This window comes from Narcine bancroftii, chromosome 1, assembly GCF_036971445.1.
Source record: "Narcine bancroftii isolate sNarBan1 chromosome 1, sNarBan1.hap1, whole genome shotgun sequence".
Lineage (NCBI taxonomy): Eukaryota > Metazoa > Chordata > Chondrichthyes > Torpediniformes > Narcinidae > Narcine > Narcine bancroftii.
The window spans coordinates 251,272,369-251,284,641 of NC_091469.1; the positions used below are offsets into that span (position 1 = coordinate 251,272,369).

General features: G+C 48.4%; 1 protein-coding gene across 3 annotated transcripts in view; it reads right to left on the reverse strand.

Annotated features, from left to right (window-relative positions):
- Window positions 1-8,639, reverse strand: part of acp2 (acid phosphatase 2, lysosomal) — a 63,312-nt gene extending 54,673 nt beyond the window's left edge. For 2 of the 3 annotated variants that reach the window (XM_069895044.1, XM_069895019.1), the window contains exon 1: window positions 8,351-8,639. In XM_069895044.1, the coding sequence (XP_069751145.1) occupies window positions 8,351-8,455 (105 nt within the window). In that variant the 5' untranslated portion in view covers window positions 8,456-8,639. The remainder of the gene's footprint in view (window positions 1-8,350) is intronic. The other variant, XM_069895028.1, reaches the window with a different exon arrangement.
- Window positions 8,640-12,273: the final 3,634 nt, after the last annotated feature.

The window sequence follows — 12,273 nt, forward strand, 5'->3', positions numbered from 1 at the left end:
TATTTGGCAAAAAAAAGTAGTGTTTTCAGTGAATTTAGATTGCATTATAGATTAGCTACACAATCATGGACGTATAGCAGGGGACCAGCCACAGCCATGTTGAGCCAGGAGGAATCTTGCACCACTTGTTGTACTGTGTGGAGACTGACTTGCCTGGACAGTAAATCAGTTTTTCACTATCTCAGTACATGCAAATAATAAACAATTCAATTCCACATCACCTCAGTCAGTTGAAATACAAGTTTTCAAGACTTAGAAGCAGCACTAGGAGTGGATGTGAGTGGGAGGATCACCAACACTGGCTCAGTGACCAAATCAGCCAGGTTCTGAAGGAGATAGCAACAAATCCATCAGCTAATCTTAACCTTTCAAGAAATCCTGAAGAGCACCACCAAATTCAACTAAATGGCAACCTTCAGATGCCACATGAAACACGTATGCTACAATCAATATCAGCTAACCTTCAAGAGCAGACACATCCCAGCTGCAGTACTGAAAGCATGCACTCCAGAACTGGCTGCAGCTCTAGCCAGACGATTCCAGTACAGTTCAAACTCTGACACAGAGTCATGGAAAAGGCTCTTTAGCCAATGCGTCCATGCCGACAATTGGCATTCTGGACTACTTACTTTTGCCTGCGTTGGTCCATATTCTTCTGAGTCCTTCCTAAACACAAATCTACTCAAATGCCAAACATCTACACAGTAATGTGGAAAGTTGTCCTGTACACTAAAATTTCCATAACCCTGGGGTGCTCAGGAATTCAGTGGTGCCACACCTGCAGATTTTCCAAACGAGTAGTCAAATACTACCCCAACACACTTTAAAATAACTTTTCTTTCATTTTGAGTTATTACACAGGGCTATAAGAAATGTTCCATTAAGTCTTGAGTTGAAAGGGAGTGCAAGAACCAGGGCATCAATGAGTGGGAAGGGAGCACAGGAAAGACTAACTGGTGAACCCATGTCTGTTATAGCAAACGAGTTCTTTGAGGGTGATAGAGGATATGGAAGAGATCTTAAAACAATTAAGAGTACAAAAGAAGGGACATGAAATAGTCCTGGAGACTAGAATTGCAAACATTTTATATAGATATCAGAGATCACATCAGAGGTTTGGATCTAGACCTCAGATTGCCCAATGGATCAAACAGGGGTCTATGCAGTTGCAGTGGCTGCAGGAGACAAATCAATGACTCTGAAAATACGTTTTTTTGTTATTCTTTCTCTATTTCTGTAAGGGGTGCAGGGCAATACAAATGGCAACTCTTTATCTGCCTTACTGCAGGCCAAAGGAAATCTTGTGTAATGTTATAAGATTTTCTGTATTATTACATGATAATAAAGGATTCTTGAAGAGTTGCTACGGAATGAGTGGAATGCCAAGGACCAAAGGGGAATTCCTCGTGGTGTCCTGAACAAATACTTTGCCTCAATATTCACCAGGGAGAAAGAGAGTCAGAGAAGCTGTATACTGAAACTTGTGTGTATCAGGAAAGATCAAGGTGTTGACATAATGACATGTGTTAAGGTGGACAAATTCCCCAATGAAATCTATTCCAGGGTGCTAAGGTAAGATATTGCTGGGGGCTATGCCTCAGATTTTTGCATCATCTTTAATTAAGGGTGAGGTACTAGAAGAATGGGGGCGAGCTAATGTTGATCCCTTATTCAAGAAGGGTGGCAGGGTTCCGCCAGGAAACTACAAGCCTGTGAGACTCATGTCAGCAATAAGGAAACTATTGGAAAACGTTTGCAGAAAATGGTCTCCGCAATGGCATCACAGATATATCAGGTCGTCAAAAACCCTTTCAGCATTTTCGCCTTCATTAGTCAGTGTATTGAGTACAGAGATTGGGAGGTCATGTTGTAGTTGTGCAAGACGTTGGTGAGTCCCCATTTGGACTATTGTGTTCCATTTTGGTCACCATGCTGCGGGAAATATGCTGTCAACCTGGAGGGGTGCAGAGGAGATTTTTGGGCATGTTGTTGAATCTCAGGGGCCTGAGCATTAGGGAGAGGTTGAGCAGGTGGAGGCTTTACTCCTTGGACCACTGAAGGGTGACCTCATAAAGGAATCCAAGATCATGAGAGGAATAAAACTGGTGAAAAACAGAGATTCTTTGGCCCAGTGTAGGGTAATCAGAGGACACAGGTTTAAGGTGAGGGGTGTGAGAGATTAAACAGGGACCGAAGAGGAAATTTTTATTTATTTACACAGAGAATTGAAAATGAATGGAAGGGACTACTGGATGAGGCAAGTGTTGTTACAATGTTTAAGAAACATTTGGACAGATGCCACTTGGCTCGTGGGAACCAGGTATCGGAATCAGGATTTGAGAGAGTGCTAAAGGCAAGAAAGGCTCCTAAACGGCTTTGGGCGCTGAAGGCTTCCTGGTTACATTGGAGGTTTGGGTTCAGAGGTCGGGCTGCTAACTGATAGAGCAGGTTCTGTGCAGTTGCAGAGGCTGCAGGAGAGATGGAGGTGAATCTGCAGACACACAACGTCTCTGAAGGGACTTTCTTTTGGTTTGATTTTTTTTTAAAGATTTCATTTCATTCAGATGGTAACAGACCTTTCCAAGCCACGAGCCTTTAACCCACGAGCGCCCAGTGTAGGTTTGGAGGAAACCGGAGCACACTGAGGAAACCCATGCAAACATGGGGAGAATGTACAGACTCCTTTCCAGAGAGCACTGGATTCAAAACTGTATTGCTAGCTCTGTGAAACCATTGCATTAACCATGCTGTAAGCGGAACCAGGCAAAACTAATAGTGGCTCTTTGTCTGCCTTACAGCAGACGAAGGGACATTTGTGTAATAATATATTTTGTGTTTTATGACATGACAATGAAAGATTATTGACAGATAAATGGATTGGATAGGTTTAGACGGATGAAGTAAAAGCACAGAAATGCTGGAAGAAGTCAGCAGACCTTACTGCATCCATAGGAGGCAAAGTTATCGAACTGATGGTTCGGGCATGAGCTTTTCTTCAGGTATGAGTAAAAAGCAGGCAGGCACCTGAATTAAAAGGCAGTGTCTCAAGAAACAGCCTCTGACATCAAGGATCCTCACCACGCAGGCTATGCCCTTTTCTCATTGCTACTACAGGTATACAATCCTTTATTTGGACATCTAAAATCCAGAAAGTTCCAAAAACCGGCAATATTTTTCCTGGTGCTGGTACAGCAGAGGGAGAGAGAGAGAGACAGCAGCGTGACTAGGTTTGGTGGGCGGGGGAGGAGAGAGGGCAGCGCGACTCGGGTGGGCAGGGGAGGAAAGAGGGCAGCGCGACTCGGGTGGGCAGGGGAGGAGAGAGGGCAGCGCGACTCGGGTGGGCGGGGGAGGAGAGATGGCAGCGCGACTCGGGTGGGCGGGGGAGGAGAGAGGGCATTGCGACTCGGGTGGGCGGGGGAGGAGAGAGGGCAGCACGACTCGGGTGGGCGGGGGAGGAGAGAGGGCAGCGTGACTGGAAGGGGGTGGGTACGGCAGCACAATTCGGGTGGGCTTAAATCCGGGGCAGCTGACTTTTGCTGTGAAATCCGGAAAAATCCGAAATTCAGAACACACTGCCCCTTAAGGGTTCCAGATAAAGGATTGTGTACCTGCCTGAAGATGAACACCCAGCAGTACAAATCAGCTTCTTCCCCTCCGCCATCAGATTTCCGAATGGATACTATCTCAATTTTCTCCTCTTTACGTTAATTTGTTTTTAAAATGTAATTTAAAGCAATTTTGGCACCTGCAAAACAACAAATTTTGTGAGCCGTTCATGGCAATAAATTCTGACTCTGATAACCTTCATGTGTACGCTGTGAGACCTGCTGACTTCCTCCAACCTTTTTGTCTTTTTACTACAATCACAGCATCTGCAGATTTTTGTGTTCACTCCTTCAACTTTCCTTTTATTGTCACATCATAATACATGAAAAATATAATATACATGATCAACGTTTGTCTGCCATAAGGCAAAGAGGTGCCATTAGTCCGGCGCCCATAACAATAGGAGAAAGAGAAGCAAAAGAGGCTCCCTTCAGGGTCACTAAGTGTCCATGGATTTGCGTCCAGCACTCCCACAGCCTTTGCAGCCGTACAGACTCCTGTTCGATTCATTGACAATCCAATCTCCAGATCCAAACCTCCAGGAACATCTTCAGTGCCCGAGGCCATTCGGGAGCCCCTCTCGCCCTCGGCATCCTTTCAAATCCCAGCTTCAATATCTGATTCCCATGAGTCAGTCTCCAGCAGCCCGCAGCCCATGCAGGTCCCCAACTTCAAGCCCTGTGTGGGGCCACTTAGTCGCTGAGCTCCTCGCTTGTCTGCTGCCATGGTCAGTCCTGTAGCGTCGTCTCCTTTGCCTCTCCATCTCAAGGAGAGCATTAACCCAATTTCTGGAGCCCTGCATCTGTCCGCTCGGCTGGTCCCCAGAATCTGAAACCCCTCGTGGCCGCTGTCGCCATCTTGGGCATGGGCCTTGCAGTTGCAGGTTTTCACTTGCAAACATCGTTGGCTCCTTCAACAGGCTATTTAAAGCCTGTATGGAGCCAGCAGCATTAGGACCAGGCACTTGTACCCCCCGGAGGATCGCTTTGTCTCCAGTCTCTGCTCTCCCAGGTCCCCCACTTTCCAGTCTTCTGGAGGGATATGGGCCAAACAAAGGCAGGTAAAAGTGGAATGTGGGGAGCATTTTGGTTGGCAGGTGCACGTCAGAATCAGAATTTATTGTCGTGAACATGTCACGAAATTCGTTGTTTCATGGCAGCATCACCGTGCAGATATTACTAAAAAGTAACATTTAAAAAATAGATAAATTAATGTAAAAATAAGAGAAAGTGAGGTATTATCTGTGGTTCATTGTCCATTCAGAAATCTGATGGAGAAGGGAAAGAAGCAGTCCCTGTGCCACTGAATCTTTGCCTTCAGCCTCCTGTACCTCCTACCCAATGGTAGTAATGTGAACAAGGCATGGCCTGGGTGGTGAGGGTCCTTGATGATAGAAGCTGCTTTCTTGAGACACCGTCTCTTGTCGATGTCCTTGATGGAGTGGAGACTGATTTCTGCGATGGTGCTTGTCAAGTTAAAAACCCTCTGTAGTTTTTTCTTGTCCATAGTGTTGGCACCTCCATACTAGGCAATGATGCAAGCAGTCAGAATTCTCTCCACAGTACGCTGGTAAAAGTTTGCAAGAGTCTTTGGTGACATACCAAATCTCTGCAAACTTATCATGAAGTATAAGCTACCGGGAAGTCCTCTTTGTAATTGCATCAACAGGAAGGCTGCAGGACAAATTCTTAGAGATGGTGACACCCAAGAATTTGAAGTTCTTAATCCTTTCCACTGCTGACCCCATGATGAGAACTGGTTTGTATTCGGCCAATTTCTCTTTACTGCCAAGGGGGCTGATTCCAGGCTGTATGCCTCTATGACAAGTATGAGATACTACACTTGAGCCATTTAATATTGGCTGGACATATGCAATAAATGCCAGGGACCTTTGAAGCATTAATGTACAGGGGGATCTTGGCAAATTTATATTTATGTCAGAACATCATTCAAGAGAATGAACCCTTGCAAGGCATCAGACGGCATACCTGGCAGGTATTGAAAATTTGTGCTAACCAACAGGCCGAAGTGTTCATGGACGTCTTCAATCTCTCATTGCTGCAGTCGCAGGCTCCAACCTGCTTCAAAAGGGCATCAATTACCCAAGAAAAGCTGCCTCAAGGATGATCACCCAGTAGCATTAACAGCTACTGTGATGAAATGCTATGAGAGGTTGGTCATGGCCAAAACTAACATGTACCTAAGCAAAGGACTGGACCCACTGCAATTCACCTACCATCAAAATCACTCCACAGCAGACGCAATATCGCTGGCCCTCCACTCAGCTCTGGATCACCTGGACAACAGCAACTCTTACCTCGACTACAGCTCAGCCTTCAATATTATTATTCCCTCATTGCTGGTCAACAAGCTCCAAACTCCGGGCCTCTACAACTGAATCCTTGACTACATCATTGGAAGACGATAGTCAGTACAAATTGGAAAAAATGTCTCCTCCTCACTGACGATCAAACAGATGCACCTCAAGGATGCATACTTAGCCCAGTGCTCTACTCACCCTACACCCATAACTGTGTGGTAAGGCACAATTCAAATGCTATCTACAAATTTGCCAATGACACCAAGGTTGTTGTAAACAGCAATGAGGAAGTGTACAGGAGGGAGATAGATCAGCTCATTGAGTGGCGTCAATAGCAACAATCTTTCACTCTACATCAGCGAAACCAAGGGACTGATTGTGGACTTCAGGAGAACATGAACCAGTCCTCATTGAGGGCTCAGCAGGGGATAGGGTCAAGAACATCAAATTCCTAGGTATCCAAGGATCTGTCCTAGACCCTCCACGTCGATGCAATCACGAAGAAGGCTCACCAGTGTCTATACTTTGTTAGAAGTTTGAGGAGATTCATTATGTCACCAAAAATTCTCAAAATTTTCTACAGGTGTACTGTGCAGAGCATTCTGTCTGGTTGCATCACAAGGCCTTTTCATAGTCAGCCTCCGCATGGAGACTAGCTAAAACCCAAAAGAAAAGGTATTTATTGCCATTTTGTGCAGGCCCGGAAAAGCCTGTTCTGATTTCCCTTTTCAGCCTGGAAGCAGCTGGGCTGTTGATGTGGCGTTCAGGAGGTGTGGCCACTGGTGCCATACATAAGCACTGAGCAATGGCTGACTCTGTAACCCATAATCCCCTACGCAGCCAGAACCGCTCTGCGTTTCTCAGAACGCTTCCAGCTGTGTGAGAGATTATGGGTAGATGGCCAATGCTCTGCCTCTTATTGAGCTGCTGGCACCAATAAGCAACCCTGAAGGCTGAAGCAGCCTGCTGAGGTTGGAGCGGCCAGCGGGGTGTTACAGCCCACCCCAGCTGCCCCCTGACGGCCCCCGTCAGCCACCCCTGCCCTGAGGGGTCATGGAGGGAGAGGCGTGAGTGAGTGGGTGGGAGAAAGAAAAGTGAGATGAGTCACAGAGCTGAGTGTCACCATGTCATTGGCCTGCCTCTAGCCAGCCAGAGTACATTCATGATGCTTGGCGGAGCGCTCCCTCTGCCGCTGGCACTACCTCGGAGAGGGACTGGAGTCGGCGGCTTGGAGCCAGTTGGGGAGCATTCATGAAGTTACGTTTTCTAACGCGAGGGATTTTTTTGCCTTGTGAAAGGGCCTACAGTCTGGTATGGAGGTGCCAATGCTCAGGACAGGGAAAAAAATCTTTAGAGGGCTGTTAACTTGGCCTGCGACATTCACACTACTACCATCGTGGGGAAAAGGTACAGGAGCCTAAACACGAGCACTCAGCGGGAGAAGGACACCTTCTTCCCCACTGCCATCAGATTCCGGAATAGTCAAGGAACCTCTTTTTTCTTTTCTTGCACTATTTTATTTTAAAATGTAGTTTATGGAAACGTTTGAACTGTGAGCTGCCGCAAAACAATGAATTTTGTGACATGCCCATGACAATAAATTCCGATTCTAAAGAGACAATAAATACACAAAAAATAATCCAGATAGATCGTAAATATTCACTAATGCACTAGTGCACAGTAGCCAGTCCTTTTGTGGGGTCAGAGAAGTCCCTGATGAGTGTAAAAAGGGCAGGTCAGGATTCTATTTGATTCCTCCTGGTTGCCCTTGAACCCCACGGCACAGACCTTGGGTTTTCCAATGGGTTTCACAGTTTCCACCCAACCTATACCTGCCCGCCCCCCCCACTATTTTATCCACCTTCCTCCTTTCAATTGCCCAATATCACCTCCCCCATCCCCCCTCCTCCTCCCCCGCCCCCCTCCTCCTCTCCCCCGCCCCCCTCCTCCTCTCCCCCGCCCCCCTCCTCCTCTCCCCCGCCCCCCTCCTCCTCTCCCCCGCCCCCCTCCTCCTCTCCCCCGCCCCCCTCCTCCTCTCCCCCGCCCCCCTCCTCCTCTCCCCCGCCCCCCTCCTCCTCTCCCCCGCCCCCCTCCTCCTCTCCCCCGCCCCCCTCCTCCTCTCCCCCGCCCCCCTCCTCCTCTCCCCCGCCCCCCTCCTCCTCTCCCCCGCCCCCCTCCTCCTCTCCCCCGCCCCCCTCCTCCTCTCCCCCGCCCCCTTCCTCCCCTTCTTTCCCGCCCCTCCTCCCGCTCCCCCACTCCCCCTCTTCACCCCCCCTCCCACTTCTCTCCCGCTCCCCCTCTCTCCCGCCTCGTTCATGGTCCCGATCCGAAAGGTGAGCCGATCATGGTCTCGGTGGTCCCTGACACCGGCCCCATGCGCCCCTCCCTCCCTCCCTCCCTCCGTCCGCCCCGACCCGCTCTCACCAGGTTGACGAATGCCAGGGTCCTCCCCGCCGCCGGTGTGAGCGCCCCGAACGCCAGCAGAGCGCACAGGAGGGAGCGCAGCCCCGCCGCCGCCGCGCCCGCCATGGAGCCACCAGTCCGGGTGCCGCGCCGGAAACCCGTCCCACGAAGTGTGTGGCAGCTGCGGCAGGAGGTGAAACCGCGAACCAGACCCTAACGGAACGGACGCGGCGGTGGAACCCCGAGCAGCCTCCGGCTACCGGGCGGACCGATGGGGCCGCGGTCCTGCCCACTGGTAACTAGAACACGCCCCCCAGCAACAGGGACTGGCCCCCTGGTTAGGACCCGCCCCTGGCAACTGGGACACAACCCTGGTAACTGGAACCTGCCCTCTGGTAACTGGGACCCATCCCCTGGCAACTGGGACACAACCCAGGTAACTGGGACCCACCCTCTGGTAACTGGGACCCATCCCCTGGCAACTGGGACACAACCCTGGTAACTGGAACCTGCACTCTGGTAACTGGGACCCACCCTCTGATAACTGGGACCATCCCTTGGCATCAGGGACCCGCCCCCTTTCAATTGGGATATGCTCCTGGCAACTGAGTACTCTCTGACTCCAAGCAGAGCAATTGGGCTGAGGCAATGCCCTGGCAACTGATACCCGCCCCTGGCAACTGAGACACACCCCCAGCAACTGGGACACACCTCAGCAACTGGGACATGCCCCCTGGTAACTGGGACATGCCTCTGGCAACAGGGACATTCCCCCTGAGAAACACGAAAGTCTGCAGATGCTGTGACTGTAGTAAACACACTGAAATGCTGGAGGAACTCAGCTGGTCTTTTCAGCGTCCATAGGAGACAAAGATACATTGCCGACATTTGGGGCCTGAGCCCTTCTTCAAGGAATAAGCCAGAATAAGTCAGAAGCAGGAAATCTCAGAAGCTCTCAGAATTCGGACCAACAAAAGGTGATAATGGGACGAGGTAAGAATTTATCAAGTTCATGCAAAAGGAGACAGAATGGAGAGACAGAGATAGGGAACGGCGATGGAGGAAGAAATGGAGGATGGTGAGGGGGTGGGTATTTAACGAAAGCCAGAGAAGTCAATATTAATGCCCTTGGAGGGTGCCCAGTCGGAAGATGAGCAGTTGTTCCTCCAATTTACAGGTGGTCTCAGTCTGGCAGTACATGAGACCATTGGACAGACATGTCAGGAAGGAAATGGGATGGGGAATTGAAATGGGTGGCCACTGGGAGATCCCCACTATTGTGGCAGACAGAGCCAAGGTGCTCAAATCAGGCCCTCTTGAAAATGCAGTGGTTGTAATATGATCATCAGTGTGCAGATAGCACGGTCCCACAAGAGCCGAGTTGACCAGCTGATGGTGAGAATGCTGCCTTTCTACAAAGAGAGTGCTGTGACTGGGTTTAATCTAGTCAAGTCAAGTTTATTGTCATCTGATTGCACAAGCACAACCCAATGAACAGTGTTCTCAGTGCAAAACATGCAGACACACCACCAGACATAACCCATGTACAGACAAATAATACATATATAGGACAGTCTTCATCTATACAAATAAGTAAATATTGTTTCATAAATAAGAGTCTCGGATGGTTAGTGATAGCAGTTTCTTTGGTCGTTCAGCATTCTCACAGCCTGTGGGAAGAAGCTGTTCCTCAATCTTGTGGTACTGGCTCTGATACACCTGTATCTCTTCCCTGACAGAAGAGATGAAAGCTGCTGTGTGCGGAGTGGAAGGGGTCATCAATGGTTTTGAGTGCCCTCTTCAGACAACGATCCCAGTAGATCTTGTCGATAGGAGGGAGGGAAACTCCAGTGATCTTCTCCACCGCTCTTATGGTCCTGTGGATTTCTCTGCAGCAACTGTACCACACTGATGCAGCCGGCCATAACGCTGTCGATAAAGCGCCTGTAGAAAGTCAACATAATGGTAGCTGGTAGCTTTGCCCACTTCAGTCTTCTCAGAAAGTCTTCTCAGTGTTGTGTCTTCCTGACAAGTGAGGAGATGTTGAGTGTCCACGATATGTCACTAATTAAGTGAACACCAAGGAACTTGGTGCTCTCCACTACAGAGTTGTTGATGTGTAGGGGAGGGTGGTAGTTCCTGGTCCTCCTTCATCTTGTCCATGTTGAGATTCAGGTTGTTTCTCTTGCACCATTTCACAAGATTTTCTATCTTTTCTCTGTAGTGTTGTTACTGATGAAGCCAACAACTGTTGAGTCATCTGCAAACTTGATGATTCTGTTGGAACTGGATCTGGTGATGGAGTCGTGGGTCAGTAGCGTGAACAGGAGCTGGTTGAGCTAGTGCTCAGCGTGATGGTGCTCGACATTCTGCTGCTGACCCAGACAGACCATGGTCTTTCCTTTAGGAAGTCCAGAACCTAGTTACAGAGTGGGGTGTTGAGTCCCAGTGAGGACAGTTTCTCCACCTGCCTCTGGGGCATGATCGTATTAAATGCTGAGTTGAAGTTAATTGGAACAGCAGCCTGGCGTATGAGGTGTCATTCTCCCAGTAGGTCAGGACAGAGTGGAGGGACAAGGCTGTAGCATTGTCTGTGGAATGGTTTCTTTTATAGACAAATTGAAATGGATCCAGCATCTCTGGGAGGTGTGCTTTGATGAATTCCATCACCAGATGCTCGAAGCATTTCACAGGGTGGTAGAGTCACTGAGGCCTGTTATTGTTGCCCTCTTGGGTACTGGTATCGTGGCTGTCTTGAACCCTGCAGGATTGATGGATTGCTGCAGTGAGGTGCTTAATGGTGCATTAGCAAAACTGCAGCCCTACCATTGGCTCAGCACCATCTCTCTGACAGGGCAGCTCTCCCACCGCAACATTCAGAACCATATTCAAGATCCAATTCAGGTTTATTATCATCTGACTGTACTTATACAACCTGATGAAACAGTGCACGCACATATACACACACGGACAACAGTACAAAATAAACACATAAGGATACAATTTACAATAAATATATATAAATATTTTGGGATGATTTACTTGGTTACAGGATACTGTTCATAAATCTCACAGCCTGTGGGGATAAGCAGTTTCAAAGCTTGGCAGTCCTGACTTTGATGCTCTTTTACCTTCTTCTCGATGGTAGAGAGAGAAAGATACTGTGTTCTGGACGGAAAGGGTCTTCTATAATTCTTTGAGCCCTATTTAAGCAACGCTCCTGGTAAAAGTCAATATGGAAAGGGAAACCCAGTGATCATCTCAGCTGTTTCAAAGATCCTATACCAGAACACGCAATGATGTAGCCAGACAGATACTTTCAATTATGCTCATTTAAAAAGTTGTCTAAATGAGGGGCCAATAGCCCTGCCCTCCTCAACTTCCTTAGGATGTATAGGAACTGCTGCAACTTCCTGACTAATGAGGAGGTGTTATGAGTCCAGGATGGTTGTCCTTTATATGCACACCAGGGAACTTTGCGCTCTCCACTCTCTCCACAATGGAACCAAGGATGTGTCATGGAGAATGGCTGACCTATGTCCATCTGAAATCCACAATCATCTCTTTTGTTTTGTCCATGTTGAGACACAGGTTGTTCTTGCACAATTTTATGAGCCTTCCAACCTCCTCTGTGTAAGCTGATTCATCATTGTTACCGATGATGCGACACATGTGGCAAGGTATCAAAACCTTGTGAGTCAAGGACAGCGATGCCTCCCTTCCAAATTTGAGTGCCAGTTAATGAAGAAGATGAAGGGTGTGTAGTCAAGCAGTAATCATGGTTTTTATTAGCAGAAACTAGTGGTACAATAATGAAAGACAATGGCTGCCTACACAGTTATACCCGGGGGAGTGTCTTAAGTGGTAGAGATAATACATGTCCAATGTCAATAAAGCAGGGCTAAGCATAATGAGAGACTGACAACTCAACATAGATTCACCAC